At 34.5% G+C, this 18,832-nt stretch overlaps 1 protein-coding gene across 3 annotated transcripts in view; it reads left to right on the top strand.

The window, feature by feature from the left end:
• INPP4B (inositol polyphosphate-4-phosphatase type II B) overlaps positions 1–18,832 on the top strand; it is a 377,559-nt gene that overhangs the window by 180,442 nt on the left and 178,285 nt on the right. For all 3 annotated transcript variants that reach the window (XM_040967293.1, XM_040967292.1, XM_040967290.1), the window contains exon 9: positions 1,316–1,463. In XM_040967293.1, coding sequence (XP_040823227.1) covers positions 1,316–1,463 — 148 coding nt within the window. The remainder of the gene's footprint in view (positions 1–1,315; positions 1,464–18,832) is intronic.

Raw genomic sequence — 18,832 nt, 5'->3', positions numbered from 1 at the left:
AACATGTTTCCCCAGCAGGGAAGGAAGCATGTTGGCATTGTTGGACCCTATAGTATTAGAAAGGCATTTTCACCTTGCATATTTATAATACCTGACCTGTCTTCCATGCTCAATGTTATTTGAAGTCTTACACTGACTTTATAATCAACTATCATTTTTAATCACTTTTAATTGTAAATTGGAGGCAACTAGCCATAGATTACTAATGTGACATTTTATTGCCAGTTAAGCTTTAGTCTAAGCATAAGAAAGCAATTTATTGTCTGACATCAATGGAAATAAAAAATAGGATTTGCAATTGTGGAAAACATGCTGTCATTCTGAAACACTTTCGGTGAATGTTGAAATAAGACCTGGTCTTATTGCTTTTCTCTTAATCATTGCTCACCTACAATAAACACAATTTCTTTACAGCCTCCCTGTCTGAGTTCTGTAACACATGGTTTGAAGAAAATGTCTGGATTGATTAACAGCATAATAGTGCAATTTTAATGGATATTAAGCAAAAGAGTGAACATTTGCTAATATTTAAGAAAGGCTTTTTAGTAGTAAGACATTGTGAAATTTTTGAAATGATCACCATCGGTGTATATTGGTAAAGTTAACTAAGATGATAAGAAGAAATTCAGAAATGTAGTTATTAAAATGTATGCTGTGTGCATCTATTTATATTTTCACCCACATTTATAGACATGTACCTATAAAATCTTTAGACGAGGGAATAATGAAAGTAAATTAAACAGTCACACTCATGAATTAAATATTGATTCTATTTTCCCGTAAATTGGACAAAGCTGGTATTTCCCAAAAATGGCTGAAAGAGATAAGATGTAAAAGTCCTGGGGTCAGAGTAGTGGTGTTAATCCCACATCCTGCATCGAAGTGCCTAGATTCAAGTCCTGTGATTTCAATCCATATTGCTGCTAATCCACTCCCAGGTAGGCAGCAAATGATGATTCTAATCTTTAACTTTCTGTCATTTATGTGGGAGATCGAAATGAAGTCCTTTGCTCCTGATTATGTCCAGTCCTGGTTATTGAAGGCATATGTGAGGCCAAACAATGAATGGAAGAACACTTTTTCTTTCTATTTTTTGAATCTACCTCTCAAATAAGTAAAAATAAACTTAAGAAATAAAATTCTCAGACTTCAATACACTGCTGATTTCTCATAAGGAATATGTTTTTGATCAAATAAAATCATAATGCTATATTTAAATTACCATACAGTTTTATGATTTTGCTGATTGAGTATCACCAGATGTGCCTTTATTTCATTTAAAATTTGGCTTTTCCCCTTTTTTCTTTCATCCCAGTATTAAAGAACCCAGTGTGTAAACTGTATAGATTTCCGACATCTGACAATAAGTGGATGCGGATTCGGGAGCAAATGTCGGAGAGCGTACTTTCTTTTCATATTCCTAAGGAATTGATTTCCCTTCACATAAAAGAAGATTTGTGTAGGTAAGAGAAAAGAATTTGTTATTGTCTCATATTTACTGTGTTGTATCTTTTTAAAATCATTAATAAAATGATATATATATATATTCATTATATATGATATGTTTTAAAATATGTATACATTGTGGTGTGATGGATTGAGCTGCCACGTGCAATGCTTGCATCTCACATGGGTATTCATCCAATACCCGGCTCATTTACTTCTAATCCAGTTCCCTGGTAAAGCAGCAGAAAATATCCTAATTCCTTACATTCCTGCCCCTTTTAGAATAGCTACAGGAGGATCCTGAATCCTGGCTTCAGCCTGGCGCAGCATTGGCCTTTGTAATCATTTGGGGAGTGAACCAGTGGATATAAAATCTCTTTCTTTCATCCCCTCTTGGCAACCCTGCCTTTCCATAAATAAAATAAATCATAAAAATGTAAACATTGCAAAATGGTTAAATAAAGGCATTAAAACATGCATTGCTAATATGCTTATTAACTTAGTTTCCTAAAATTTTTTTAGGCATGAGGATAATAAAAAGCTTATCCTGCACTATTCACTTTGGTGACCACTAGACACTTGAAATGTGATTAATCGAATCTGAGAGGATCTATAGGTGTGAAGTGTACACAACAGGTCTACAGTTATTAATGAATACATTTATGTACAGAATTAATAACGACATGTTAACACTTGAAATGTATTAAGAAATTACTGGTGCAATTAATGTCACCTGTTTTCTATTTCTATTCATATATATGACTACTATAAAATTCTAAGTTACTTAGTGATTTTCATTTGTGACTTGAGTTATATTTTTCTTGAGGTTAGTTTGGTTATGAGTAACTTGAATTTTGACCTAGAAGTAGTTCTGTGTCTTCACCTTACTTTTATGGACACTGCTTCTGTCAGTAATTCATATTTGACTCTGCTTTGTAATACTCACTTCTAGTACAGGCTCATATATATTTTGTGATCTAAAACCAGTTTGAAATAATGAGAAAAATATCCTGTTCTCATGGATGATATTGCTAGAATAAGACAGAAGGATTTCACAGCTGATTGGTTAAGAAGATCTCTGAACCAGAACTACTCAAATTATTTGCCTCTCTGGCTTTTAAACAAATCTCTCATGGTTTTTAAAATGCTGAATGTCAGGTGTGCAACTATGCCAACACCACAAAGGCTCTGAATCTGCGGGAATCCATGTGACCTCAAGGACTGAGTATGCCATGGACAGGACAGGTAAAATCTGGAACATATTAACTGAATTGGTTAGAGCAGGAATAACTACACAGATGGTGTATATGCAAGTGAGGAGGACATAAATGTTAATTTTAGGAAAATATGCAGGAAACAGGATCATTATTAAATAATATGTAAATAGGAAAATAAACATTAAAAGGGGGATGTGTATTTGATAATAGAATGAGGAAAATTGGGCCTTAAAAACCAGAGAACCAATATTGAAACAGGCCTAGAGCTACTGTAACATATTCAGGAATGTAAATAGGCTATGTAGCAATCAGATGCAAGAAGGGATCCATAACACAAGTGATTCTCAAGTTAGCTTTTTCTGTTCTATCCTTGCCTATAGCTAGTGCGGTGAATGGCTCATGAACATGAGTCCCCTGGAAGGATAGGTGAGCTTAAGAACTTGTATTGGATTAGAAGAATGAAGGTTTTGATTTCTGAAAGTCATAGGAGAGTTGTTATCCTCATTACAGCCTCATTCTGGGTCATTGGACCCTAAGAAGTAGTCCTACCAGAACCATGTAAAGTTTAATGTTTCAACCTGAAGAGCAGAGGAAATGGCCTATTTTCCCCACGGGTTATGGAATAAGGAAGGACTGTCAGCTGAGAGGCACGGATTGGAGAAACCAGGCAAGACTTTATAACTTACCAGACAGTGAAACACAGAAGAGAAGTTAACAAATGAAATAGACTTAAGTTAGGACAACCCTGTACCCTAAAGTGACACCTTAATAGCTGCATCTCACAACATTAGCCAGTCCTTAATTTTCATAGCAATATCTATAAAGACATGGAAAATGATGGCACTTATGCAAATCAATGACACGTATTTATACATTGTTACATTATTTAACATAATAAATATTTTTAGGCCAGTATTTTCACATTGAAAATGCAAAACAAAACCAGTATCATGGAGAAAGTAAGAAGAAAGACCTGTATCTCTAATTTGTCTTTTGTCATTAATTTGAAAACATCTTAAGGCTGAGCAACTGTCCTTCTGGGGCAGTCATCTGAAGTGCTGCTTCAGCCCTGGATCTACCCGCACGCCACTGATAGCTCTGGATGTCTATACGCTGACAGAAAATCCTAGAAAGAAATTGTGAGTGTGAAATAAGGCAAAAGAGATGGATGGTTAGGCCAGCGAATGTTTGTAAGCAGAATCACTGTAACTATTTTTACAATTTTTAACACACCAAAATGGTTATCGCCTAATGGCCTGATCATGTTGTCTTATCATCTCTCTCTCTCTTTTTAATGCTAAGAACATTTAACTGAAAGAAAAACATGATTCCTCTAACAGTTCAAACTGTTGTCAGTACAATGTATCCAATATCGAGTGCTTCGCTTTGAGTCCCAGTCCTGATTTAAGCTACATACAAATACAGAACTGGGCAAGTGGCGACTGCAACTCAACTAATTGTGTGTCTGTTACCCATGTCAGAAACCTTAATTAAGTGTCCAGTTTTCAGTTTATCTTGATACTACATGGATTGGAAGCATCTGAGGAGTGAGCCAGCACACGTGAACTGGTTCTCTTGCTCTCCCATCCTTCCTTTCCTACTCTGTCTTCACGTCTCTTTTCTCTCACCCTTTGTACCTTCATCTGCTTATCAAATTAAAACCAGGGTCGATGGACAGTTTTGTTGGATAAATAGGAACAATGACCCAAAAGATGATGCTGCACCATCATAGAACAAACTGAGCACCAGGATTGTTTTAAAAAAAGTTAAAATTCTTTCTTGTGAAACCAAACTATATAAAAATTTGATTGTGAAAATTGGCTAAGGATTATCATGATCAGACTGTTCTATATAACTATCTCTTCAGTGCCTTTTCTGCAAGTTCCCTCATCATTTGAAGGTGTTAAAAGTTTCAACACTGATCCTTTAGATTTTTATTTAGAAGAAAAAAATTGTACAAAAATTCAGAACAGGCAGAAGAAAATAACTGTAGGAAATATAGAAAATACCAGTAGAATATAAGTTTGATTAAACCCAAATTAAAAATTCTTAAGGAAAAAAATCTAAGGGGGAAAGGCCAATCAGGAAAAAATAATGGAGAAAATAGTGAAATTTAAAAATGCAGTTGCCAAATGAAATGCACAGAGATAGCATGAAGAATTGAACACAAAGAACTTGTACCAGCAACGTAGAAGACAGGATGGTATGCCATTTTCAAATCCTAACACAGGTGGAAAAAGATTTAAAACAATGGGTCCGAAGATGCTCGATGTGCATGCCAGAGAGCTGGAAGCTACAAAATAACGTTTAGTGTGTAGAGAGAAACGCAATTACTGAAGAACTTGAAAGAAAACAGTGAATAGGTAGTTGAGACTGCAGTTTTGTTTTTCCCTTTCCAAGCTAAATCAGGCTAATTTTCTTCCTGTGTAACTAAATGCTAGAAACAACAGCACAGCTATCACTTGCTGAGAGGAAAAGACTGTGAACCCAAATTATTAAATAGGGTCATGCTATGAAATTTTATGACTGGAACAGTGGCAATATATGCTTAAATATGCAGAAGTGAAGAAAATATCACCCGTGAAACTTTTTTGAATCATAGATTAAAGATCTATTGATGCCATTCATTACAGGAGATAATTTAAGTAAAGAGTTATATTTTCAATAAAATACAAATCAATACAAAATCATAACATATAGTAATGTAGCTTAAGGTAATTAAACCATCGAATTAAGTATTTAAGAGTGATGAGTGTGTTTCTGTAAGATAAACTGATACATTTTTCTTGGATGGAATCTCCAGATTAGGTAAAGTTTCACTTTGAAGTCCTTTTCTCAGTTGTGCTACTTTTGTTCAAATATGTAATGGGTTTTACCTGCCCCATGTTCCCTTTATGATATGAAGCAAAGGTACTGTATTCTCTTGTTTGATGAAAATTACATGTTTTATAGTGCTGTTATCTTTTAGTGCTTACAAGTGGTTCAGTGCTTCAATTTATTTGCTCAAAAATTTGCTCTGAAAGAATTATTAAGAATCCTGTGTGTTTTCTTCAGGAAAAACAATTACCTCGGCAACTTTATATCATGGCCATTTGCACTGTTAAACTGTCTGTGATCTGAACTTTTAATACATATATTAGTGAGATGTGTCATTTTTTGGTAGTGAGTAATAAACAGATATAAAGTGTGTATCTGTTCATATTCAGTTCTGGATAAGAAAATAGGACTATAAATGCAAGTGTGTGTGTGTGTTTAGAAGAAGAGAATCAATACCAACCTATGATTTCTGATTCAGCTATATTATGTACCAGAAAAAAACAATTATTTAAAGACACAGAAAATAGTTTTGTCTTGCCAGGCGTATGTTACTACTTAGATCTGCCATTGTTGCATAAAAGCAGTCGCAGATGATAGTTAAGTAAATATTTATAGCAGTATTTTAGTAAAATCTTATTATAAAAGCAGACCTTCCTTTTTACTTATCACAATAAGGAATTTGCTCTCCTGTAAGTCTTCCATATCTGTGAAGTTTGGATTTTGAAAAACTTCTACTTTCTTTCATGGTAATTGGATTCATTGAATCTTCTTTTTCATCCCATCCTTGAATTTTGATTATGAATTGATGGGAATCCACTGTCAATATAAAATAGGTATGTTTCCATCCCTATAAATTAAATGCGACAGAATTATGCCTGTTTTGTCAAGGGAGTTGAAAATTGAAAATTGAAACGTGTACTAGGATTGGTGAAAGGTTTATAAACTTGCAGATACAGGCTTTTAAAGTTTGACAATGAGTTTAAAGGGTGAAGGGAAATGTCAGCTAAGAAAGAGGATTAAAGGAAATGTTAGCCGTGTGAGAGTACTTTAAAAAGTTTCTAGAAAATACAGATAAAATATAAATTGGACAGGTATTTTGCTCAGTGTTTAAAACACCACAAGGAACACTTACAGTAAATATCAGATTGTTGAACTCAAGTCCCAGTTTTCCTATAGATTGCAGTTTCCTGCTGAAAAAGCAACAGGTGATGACTCAGATCCTTGGGTCTCTGCCACCAAAGTGGAGGCTTAGATTGAGTTACAGATTACCAGCTTCACTTCTGCACAGCAAAGGAAGCAGTGAATCAAACAAAAAAGCAGCCAACAGAGTAGGAGAAAATATTTTCACGCTGCACAATAGACAAGGGACTAAAATCCGGAATATACAAAGAACTCAAGAATAACCCTTACAAGAAAACAAACAAATTAGTGAAGAAATGCGTGAATGAAATGAGCAGACACTTTTCAAAGGAACAAATCCAAATGACTAACAGACATATACAAAAAATGCTCAAACTCCTAGCAATAATGGTAATTCAAATCAAAACACCGAGATTCCACTTAAATGCAGTGAGAATGACCCATGTATAGAAAACTACTAACAACACCTGCTGGGAAGGATCTCGGGGGGGGGAAAAGTGCCCCTACTTCACTGTTGGTGGGATTGCAGGCTGGTGCAGTCACTGTGGAAGTCAATATGGAGAATACTCAGGCAACTGAAAACTCACCTACCATATGACCCAACAATCCCACTTCTGGAATCTATCCAAAGGACCTGATACATGAGAAAGCAACGTGTACCCCTGCATCATTGCAACAAAATCAGTGATTGTGAAAATATGGAAGCAACCTAAATGCCTATTGACAGAGGATGGTATAAATAAACTTTTTCATCTACTCTAAGGAATACTACTCAGGTATTAAATGAATGAAACACAATCATTTGCAGCTAAATTGGCCAAACTCAAGACCATTATGCTAAGGGAAATGAGCCAATCCCAAAAGTTTAGATATCACATGTTTTCTCTAATGTGGGATAAAGAGCAAAAAGTTGGAACAGCTTCTCATTCATCTCTAATTTTAAGAGATTGTGCCCTGGTGAAGCTCAATGCTAATATGGCTAGGGGTTGTTTTGCTCATCTTCTCAGGGAAGGTTGTTTTCTTGTTTCAAATTGCAGTTTTCTGGTGTCAAATTTCATTTTTCTGTCAATTTTATCTTTTTTCACTTCCTAGTTATTTTTATCTATCTCAATATGTTCTTGTGATTTATTTATCAGTCATCCATAACAGAGCGATCGCTTGGATACACTTGAGATGGTTAATGTCACTTTCAACACTCCTTTTGCTATCTTATGAGTCATGATGTTCTAGCTTTGATTTTAATTTGCATAGCACAACATGGGTCATACACTGGCTTATATTCCTCCATAAAGGTTCTTTATTTCCTTTGTAATCAATGTAACAATGATGAAAGTTTGTTATTTTTCTCCCTGTTATGAACTATGCTCACTAGCTGTGTATTCAAGGGGATGCACAATGGAAGTATAGAGGAGACTGAAGTGGAGACAAAGCACAGTAAGTGTGTCTACACATTCAGATCAAGGATGGACTCCCAGTGAAATGATTTGAAGCTGTCCTGACAGTAGGATGTTGGACTTTCCAACATTGTCCACGCCTACATTGTTGGGAGACATTTTAATGGTAACATGATGGACTTACGACTGATCATGAAGGACACATATTATAAAACTAGCAGGGAAATCAATGGGAAGGGGAGAGTGCTTAGGGAAGAGAAAGGGAAATCCCAGTGCCTATTAAACTGTATCATAATTTTTAAAAAAAGTTAAAAATTAAAATTAAAAAATAAATAAAAGACTGTGAGCTTCAGTCTGGCCTAGCCCTGGATTTTACAGGAATTTGAGGACAAGAGTCCTTTTTCTCTTCATTTTACTCTGCCTCTCAAACAATAATAACAATAATCCTTATTTTGATGCAAAAATGTGATATCCTTGCGCAGGAATGGTCCTCAAAATGTTTATAATTAATGCACATCATGCAAAACCTCTGTTTGATTTTTAAGTTTTTGTACCAAAATAAATGTCTTTTAGTATCAATTTCCCACAAACTTTGAAATAACCACATATACATGCATACATGCACACACATATATACATAATCAAAACTGTTGTAAAGATGAATCAGTATTATTGATTTTGTAGTATGTTTCTCAAATTGATAGGATTGACAGTACACTGGTCACACTGAAGTATATTCTTAACTTTCACAAATTTGAAGTAGCTATATGTTCAATTGAGTATTCACCTGTATCTATCCTATTTTCAGGGTTGTATAATGCATATATATGTGTGCGTGTGCATATACTTATTATATATATATATATAATTTTAGAAAAATTTTATACTTTGCAGCCAATTCTGAAATTGAGTATAATTGTGGCTGGCAAGTCATTGGCAATGCAGCCTCTACTTTCATATTGCAAATACTGTGTGTTTGCCTGAAGCTGCTATCTTAAAGCATTTTCACCAGGTCTTTGAGCCTCACAGTTACTGTGACATTTGAACTCAGCATGAACCGCTTTTATTGAATTTGAGGCTGTACATACACAGAATCTCAGAAGTGTCATAGGGCTTAAATCCTTTGGGACTCCTTCCAATTGACCTAGGTAACAACACCTTTTGACTTCAGCTGCACATATGTAACAGTTTTTGAATTGGCACTGTAGTGAATTCATGACACTACATGGTTTGAATTTCATATTATGGCTTAGGTCTTACAAAGTCACATGCAACAGTAAGCCTTAGATATCACTGATGTTTACTACTGTGCAACAAAAAAAAAAAGCTTATACTTAATAATTTTGTGATTATTTGTTCCCAGAGCCAAAACTAAAGTAATAAAAATGTATAAAGCAAGAAAGTTAATGTAAAATCACTATAAATCCACAACCAAGAAGGAACTGTACCTTTATTTTCTATATAAACTTTCATCCCCTTGAGCCTCACTGCGGCAGGGTAGAGCAGATTTTACTGCTCTGTGGCTATCATTTCCTGATTTTCATCTTGATTTTCCTTTAAAACCTAACCCATATATGAGTCCTTTTTGATTCTGTGAATATGACATTAAGTACCAATTTAAGCAACTCATCATTTAATATATGCCGGCTTAATTTTGATTGATATATTTGAATACTAAAAGTATACTTACATATTAACAAAGAAGATTCAAAAGAGTAGTTTTCTTCGCAGCAACATAAAAGCACTTGCATTTAACAATAGGTGATTAGGTTTGTTAATTAATGGTACTTTGATTTCTTCTAGTTTAAGGAGCTACTTTCAACCTAAATACCAAACATTATGTAAAATTTAGCTCTCAAGGCATAGTTTAAAACATTTTATAGGTCCCTGTCATTTAGTAAAACTACAGTCATTTAGAATTTCATTCTTCCTTTTCCCCACTTCTGTAAAATATATAGACAAATGAGGGATGCTTATCATATATTTACATAGCTTGAAAAAGCAGCTTGATTCCTTACAAAATCATTGGGTAACTAGTGGCCTCTGTCACAGGATTGGTGGTGTCTTCTGTGTACCTTGCGCACCTGCCATTTTGGGTTATATTCTGGCTTCTGCTATTTTAAAGTCTCTATTTGTATTTGTCCTTTGGTCCTGATGATATGCTACTCCTAAAATACTTGTACTATTTCCTTGAGCACTCACTGGATACACTTAATCTTTGATATATCTTAATATGCAAACTTAAAGTAAGGAGAGGAATATGGTTCTGCCGTCTTTTCAATCCTAATTTCCATAGTCTGATTTATCTATCATCATCAATGAGTCTTTATTGTCCAGACTGTAGTTCATGAAGTATATATTCCTGTATACATTATTGAAACTATTACTGTATTGTACATCACATTTTATAACTTTCCCCATTAGGATTATTTTGTAATGTTTTACATCATGGTCTCTCTCATGGAAATAGTCAATGAGGTGCCTGAAATTATTGCTTAAATGCATATGTATGTCAAATACAATGTGAATAATTGAGATGCATGCATCTTACAGGCAAAATTGTACACATAACTTATGTTCTATAGGCTTAAATATGAGAAGTGAATCTGAGTATGTATTTTAAGGTCCTGAGTGCCAATTTCTAGTTTTCCTCTGGAAAATTTGCATCAGTTTTTTTTTTTTTCATTTTTAAAGTTTATTTCTATAAAAGCCCTCGTGTGACCTTTCTGCTTGACAGGGAGAAAAAAACCCTCCTGACCAGTGTCAGCAGATGGACTGTTGTACAATCAGTCCTGCTCAAGATCAGTGCTGGCCTATGGATGAATTACTTCAGTGTGATTTTAAAAGAAGAAAAAAGAAAATAATGTATAAAATTGCAAGTGCAATATCTTAATGAGGTGGTTCATTTTATCATATTTTAAAGCTTAAGTCAGCTCTGTGGAGCTCACACTGTATTCTTTTTTTAACTCCCAGTAATTACACTGTCAAAAACTGGGCATATATTCATTTCCAAACACAAATATTTTGATTAACTATATTACAGATACAGAAATATATGCATATACTTACAGGAAAGTAAGAAAATCATGATTATCCTTTTGATTTGTAAGAATTACAGTTATACAAGTATTTAACGTATATTTTGTTATTGTGTGATGAATATTTTAACATTATTCATAATGTAATTTTAAAATTTTATTGCTATTAAACATTTTAAGTACATTTTGTATTTTTACAACACGAATCGCTTTGGAATATGTAGCTTATTTTCCCAAATTCTTAAATTGAATTCTCTAGAATTTGTTATAAAATAAGATGGAAAATTAGTTACATTTCTAGCAACTTACCCAATTTTTATTTCTTCCTCGTTTTCTGATACTGGCTATTTTCCATGCTTCAACACTGTTATCTCTGGAATAATTCAGAAAAGTAAATAATGATGACTGCTTCAAACAACTGTATGTGGAGTTCATTCACTCTTTAAATTCAAGGATATGAATGTGAAGAGAACATTCAACTGCTTTATACACCAGCATTTTTTGCATGTTTATTTTAAACCCTCAACTCTCTCTCCTCTCTCTTTCTGCCTCCATATAAGTAATACACACTTCTTCAAGGTCCATTGTCTTTCCATGATATCATTTTCCAAATGCTCCAAGTAATACATCTGTGGGTTTTAGATTTTTGACCCTGTCTGCAAAATCTTTTTTTTTTTTTAAGATTTATTTATTTTTATTGGAAAGGCAAATATGCAGAGAGGAGGAGAGACAGAGAGAAAGATCTTCCATCCGATGATTCAATCCCCAAGTGAGTGCAACAACTGGAGCTTAGCCAATCCAAAGCCAGAAGCTCTTCAGGTTCCCCCACACGGGTACAGGGTCCCAAAGCCTTGGGCCATCCTTGGCTGCTTTTCCAGGCCACAAGCAGGGATTGGAAGGGAAGTGGAGCTGCTGGGATTAGAACCAGCGACCATATGGGATCCTGGCACGTTCAAAGCCAGGACTTTAACGACTACTATAATGTGCCAGCCCTGCCAAATCTTATTTATTTCTTATAGCTACCTCAAATTCAAATATCTAACACTTATTCCTTATCCTACTTTTCAACATCGCTCTTTTTCTGCTAGTTCCTATCTTAGGATAATAGGAACTTCTGCTCAGGCAATATTGTAGCATGTCCTATGTTACAACATTTGCTCATAGTCAACTTCAAATATTAATTTAAGATCATTCTAGCCCCATGATTATTCCTAAATTTGCAAAATAATGAGTCAAGTGCAGAAAATATATTTGGTTTTTGCTATATGATCATTAATAAAAGTTTTGCAGTTTTAGTATTTTCACATGCATTGTTTATGGTGACTATTTTCTTTGAGTTCTGTACTATTTCAAAGGTTGGCTGTGCTTGGCATACATTGATGTATGTAAGTTCCTAGATAAAATGATGGTACCCAGTGTAGCGAACATTCTGATGGACACATATGTGGTTTTAAAACTTGGTGTTTGGGGCCTAGCACAGTGGCCTAGTGGCTCATGTCCTTGCCTTGCATCTGATGGGATCCCATGTGGATGCAGGTTTTTATCCCAGCTGTGCCACTTCCCATCCAGCTCCCTACTTGTGGCCTGGGAAAGCAGTTGAGGATGGCCCAAAACCTTGGAACTCTAAACCCATGTGAGAGACCTGAAAGAGGCTCCTAGTTCCTGGCCTCAGATGAGCTCAGCTCTAGCTGTTAAGGCCACAAGAGAGTGAACCAGTGCATGGAACTTTTTTCTCTCTGTGTTTCCTTCCCTCTCTATGTCTGCCTTTCCAATAAAAAATATATATATTTTTAAAAATTAAAAAAAAAGATGTGTTTAAATGACACTCTCTGGTGGCTATGTAGTGTAAGCTTTATAAAAAAGTGTCAGTTCCTATATCATAAAATGGTGAAAATTTATTTTAGTAAAAAGTGTTTCCAGAGGCTGAGGAGACTAGACCAGAAAGATTGGAAATGGTTATATAGTGGAATAGAAAAGACTAAAGGCTCTTTTATTTAATACCAGTGTACTGTGTTTTTAAAAAATAGGTATTGGAAGAAAAAATTTATTTTGTTTTCACTATTTTTTTTTAAATATTTGATATGATGGGCACACTAATCCTGATGGAGTGTTCAATCCAAGAAATGTTCTAATGTGTGAACATGATAGATTTTAGGCCTATAAAATATAAAGTTTTAATAACTTTATGTGTTTGACAGAATGCATGTATCTGGCCTATGCATGTATTAGAGCTCAAAAATACACATGAATTAGACTAATGATTTGGACCAAAGACAAACACATGTATGTTGCTCATTACAAAATATTTCAGATATTTTGTAGTCCACATTATACATATGTAGAACTACAATTCTAAAAATATATCTATACCGAGAAATAACTGTAATCTGAATCTCTGTGTTGAACACGGTGTATTATTATATGTGTAACAATGGCCATGATGATCCTTTAAAACCCCAGCTTTGGAATCACCTGTTCCATAACAGAGTGCTTTAGAGAGATACAACTTTCTTGTGAACTTAATTATTTTTGTTTATACAGGTTTTCTAATGAATAAAACTCTTCTCAATGGATAATTTTATATCTTGTATTTTATCTCAAAACACTTTTTGTTATAATAATTTTAGCATTGTTCACCCTATTCTGAAATTATAGGTCTACAAAAACATTCTAAAATTTTGTGTATATTAAAATTCCTACAGCTATATGTATTTAGATAAGTTCTATTTCAAGCACTCCTCCCCCCATAGGAAACCATATATAGTCAGGTTTTTATTGACCCAGCCTGTATGTTTAGCTTTTTTGAACTACATTTTCTTTTTTCAAAATATGTTTAATTCCAGACCAGGGTTCCTTGTCTGATCCTTACCTCTTGCCAATTTTCCAGCTTCATCTTTCGCTTTTTTTTTTTTTGCTGTTGGTTGTACATAGGGTTTGGAAGATATCTCTTGAGATTTGCATACTTGACAATAATGAAGGCAGAGTGAAAATGGAAGGCAAGGTTCATTATAAGGAAGAGCAATAGGGAGCCAACTACTCTACAAAGATATAATGTTTCGCCAGTAAACTTCAAACTGTCAAATCTCATAGATGTTTTTGTACTTTTCAAATTCTGTTTCTCTTTGTGCTTTTCCTTTTCTTTTGTTTGTGCTCTCAGAATAAGGAAGTCTTAGGAATCAAAATAAATAAATAAAAAACCACCACCCCAAAAGATATCACATCAGGGCTGTGTTGTCAACTGTCGACTCATCCCTGACTACTATTATTTTTCTGTTCCTTTTTTTATTTTTACAATGTTGATGCACAGTTAGAATATTTTGTGTTATTTATCACATAAAATGCCCTTGTCCTACCAGCTTCTATTGTTGAAGACAGATGCTGTGTGCCATTAGGTTCATTGTTATGGATTTTTGCTATCATTTAATGAGAAGCCCTGTAGAGTCCTTAGTTTTACCAAGCTGGCAATAGAAATATACATCTTATTTTACTATTTGGGTGTTAAACTATCCCTCGCTAGAAAAATTAAGACAAAGCTCATTTAGAAGCGTATCTTTTCTATTGTTTCAAAATTCCTTACTTCACATTTTTGGATTAGAGGAGAATATACTGTTATGATGAAAACACATGCTTAGACTCTTTTGCCTGAGCGCCAGTGTGAAGCTGGCACTTGGTACAGACTTAAGATCTGCAGAAAGCTCCTTAAATTGTGAATTTCCTGTATCATTTAATTAATTAATATAGTTTGTTCTGCTATGAGGCATAATCTTTAGTATTTTTTTTTTAGATTTATTTATTTTTACTGAAAGGGCAGATATACAGAGAAAAATAGAGACTGAGAGAAAGATCCTCCATCCACTGGTTCACTCCCAAAGTAGCCTCAGTGACTGGAGCTGAGCCAGTCCGAAGCCAGGAGTCAGAAACTTCTTCTGGGTCTCCCTAGCAGGTGCAGCGTCCCAAGGTTTTGGGCCGTCCTTGACTGCTTTCCAAGGCCACAGGCAGGGAAATGGATGAAAAGTGGCATAGCCAGGACACAAACCCACAACTATATGGGATCCCAGTGCATGAAAGGCGAAGATTTAGCTGCTGAGCAATTGCTCTATGCCCAAATTTCCTTGTTTTTTTTGTTTGCTTCGCTTTGTTCACACACACATATATATATGTATATACATAGACATATTTATATGTATATATATATTTTTTTAAATTTCTTTTGCAGGGTTACTTTGGTAATTAGATAAAGAGTCACAAGAGTCTACAACTTTAGGCCATATGGTGATATTATCGTGTTTTTAGTATAGCTACTATATTTTAACAAATTGGCTCCATTAACCTCTGCTAATACTTTTATGACATGACATAATGTATTTTCCTACTCTGATGTTCAGTTTTCTCATCTGTATGAAAGGAGCTAAGTCCTATGCACATAGGGATTTAAAAATAAATTAATTGTAAAACCAGTGTGAGGGCATAGATGTATATACCTTTAAAAGGTAGAAACCTCTTAGCCTATACATGAAGAATCATGGACACAGCAAATATCCAAAATGTCAAAGGTCTGACCACAGTTATTTCTGAGCTCAATGGAAAGTTAGAATTGTCTACAAAACATTTGAGTCTATAATTTAATATAATTTCTGTAATTTAGTATAATTTCCTTGGTTTCCTGATCCAGTGCTCCTCATAAATGTATTCATTGGACCATAATTTATCCTTGGAAAGATCAGCCTACACACATGCTGATTGTCCACAAAACTGGTGGATTTGATGCTGAGGCAGTCAATTTTGAAATGGCAGCCTCCAGATCACTTAAGATTTCTGGCCCACAAAAAAGGAGGGAAAAAAAATCATCATTTTGTTTTTTATGTTATTCCTGGAATTTATTAAGATACCTATAACAAGCAATAAATGATATAATATTTTTCACAAGAACAATTGAAATGTTTAGCAGAGGGCAGCAGGATTGCATTCAGGAAATGGAAGTAAAGATAAAGGTAAAAAGTTAGGCAGTACTGTGCTTGCCTGGGCTGCTGTAAATGGCGGCCTGGACCATGGTGATGGTGATAGACCTGGAGATATAGATAAACTGGAGACTGCTTTCAGAAGGAACTGGTGATGGAATACACTTAGGACAGGATGTCAAGACTGATTCAAGCAGGGGTTTAGGAAACCTTGGATGAGCACTAGGTGCAGAAATAAAAAGGAGACATCACTGAATCTTAATTGAACACTCCAGTTCTCTACTATCCAAATTCATAGTCACCTATTGCATGCAGCTATTTAGCATGTTTAGGATTGTTAAATTTAGATAAAAATAAATGCTCAGCATCTCCTTTGCCCTTCTTATGTTTAAATATCTGATAGCTATATATGACTACTAGCTATTGCATTAGAAAACCTAAAAATGGGAACCATGTTAAACAAAACTGATAAGAATAACTGTAACTGACTGGATGTAGAGCCTTTGAAATGTTGATTACATTTTTAAAATAATCTAAAAATTTTGCGACTTAAAAATTTAAATTTTAAAACTAAAAAAGTTAGAAATAAAAGGCCAGTATCTAAATAAAAGTGGAGGAAATTTGGACACATGGAGAGAAATCAGAGGATCTGTTCATATCTGCAGATATGCAGAGAGGAGAGACAGGGAGGAAGATTTTCCCTCTACTGATTCACTCCCCAAGTGGCTGTAACAGCCAGGGCTGAGCCAATCCAAAGCCAGGAACCAAGAGCCAGGGGCAGGGTCCCAAGGTTTTAGGCCATCCTTGACTGCTTTCTCAGGCCACAAGCAGGGAGCTGGATGGGAAGTGAGGTGGCTGGTACAACCATATGGGATCAACGTGAGCAAGGGGAGTACTTTAACTATTAGGCTATTGTATTGGGTCCACAGAGACAGACTTTAAAGATGCCTTATGAAGTGGGTCATCTGAAAACCAAGAAACAGACCTTGCACTTGCAGCTGCTAGAATTCTGTAAAAAACAATATCCATTGTTGAAGTCAATCAATTTGCATTATTTTGTTATAGCAATACCATAGTATGAATACAGATTCCTAGAGAAGCTATTCTGACTTAACATTACTTCTGCTACTCACTGTATAGGAGTGTCCTTGGGAGAATTATTTAACTTTATGGGCCTCCCTTTTTCTTTGTAAAATGAAGATATAAATAGTTGTATCTTGTTCATCTGTTTCTTGTGAGCTTAGAAAGTGAATGTATTTACAAAGTGCTTAGAATTAAGAGCACATAAACATCTGTCAAAGGAATAGAAAATAAATACAATTTTGTTGCATTAATTGATCTTCCAGCTATGTGGAACATTTATCAAGTCAAATATCTGAGCCAGCTCAACTGAGATCGATGAAAGTTTTACTCAAATCAGTTTTGTGGTAGGAAGAGTCAAATTTTGTGCCCCTATTCAGGAATATTTCTTGGAGGCAGGGAGACTATACTCACCTGGAATCAAAATTGAAAAAAATGATTGCTCTTATATTTGCAACTCCTTGATTCAAGTTCTAATTTTGCTCTTTGCTGAAAGAGTGACATGGAATGACTTACTTGTCAGTCATATTTTCATTTAGCTACAGAAATGTTGTCCAGTTAGTTAAACTTTTAAGGTAATGGAACTCTATGCTACACTGCTCCGTTTTATATCCATACAAATAGTAAACATTTGAAAATACTTTATTTAACTGAATATTTTTGTCTAGTATGGCTCTAGAACAACCATCTAAGAACTGCTCTGAAAATTAAGTGAATACATTCTGTGTATCTTGATTACTGTATATTGATTATTGATCTATATTGATTATTAATAATAACTTTGATTATTAAAAGGAAGAGACAGGGACTGACACCTGGACAGTAAATGGTGTCTGTCATTGGCCACAAATAATTAGAATATCTGGTGCAGTTACCAGAATGCCATCTGCCTGTGAAATTCATATATTGATTAAATAAATTGGAAAATACCATAACTTCACATCCTGGGGTGTTTGAAGAGAGAATAAAGAAAATATTTGCAAATCCTGAAAATGTGGCCAGGAGTGATAAAAGGATGACAGGAATGTAAACAGACTTGATTTACCAGTCTTTCAAGTGCAATTTGTGATTTTGCTTGGCCACTCAGTGTGAGAAGACACGTGATTAATGTGTGTGGATTTAATAGATCGTTTCACACAGTTTCATATACTATTGATTTTAACATAAGTGTAGCATTGCGAATTTTTTAAATAAATGCTCTCCGTGTTTCATAACCTCAAAACAAACTATCAAAGTTAAATAAGGCAGTATTTAAAAATGAATAAATGAAATTCATCTTTATCACAAGAGATGGTTACTTTTTCCATTTTTTTTTTGCATTAACCTAAAATTAAATTATGGAATCTGGCTGCTTATCAGATACATACCAATTCTGTGAAATAAATAAGTCCTGTAACAACTGTGTTCCAACTCTTAACCTTTGCATACAAATTGAAATTTTATTGAGTTTATAATACAGTAACCACTTATTTTAATGTCAAGTTAAAATCAGAGTGAATGACTACTCAAAATATCCAGTTCTTTTTCAGTGAAATAGTGGCTCATGAATTGCAACAGTAACCAGAGTTTCATTTATAAAAATGCACTTTTTATACTAAGCCTGTATAATTTATGGATGCAGCTTTTATCCTTGTATGAGTTAAATTACAGACATTCTGATATGTGAGTTGAATATACTGTGAAACTTGACATCCAATTGAACTTTGTTCAATTTTATGGTGTCAGCCAATCACTCTATGAAA

The sequence above is a fragment of the Ochotona curzoniae genome, unplaced genomic scaffold (genome assembly GCF_017591425.1).
Source record: "Ochotona curzoniae isolate NIBS_2020 unplaced genomic scaffold, NIBS_Ocur_1.0 scaffold_4506, whole genome shotgun sequence".
Lineage (NCBI taxonomy): Eukaryota > Metazoa > Chordata > Mammalia > Lagomorpha > Ochotonidae > Ochotona > Ochotona curzoniae.
The sequence above is the reverse complement of the archived record's forward strand: the minus strand, read 5'-3'. Positions and strand labels throughout refer to the sequence as shown.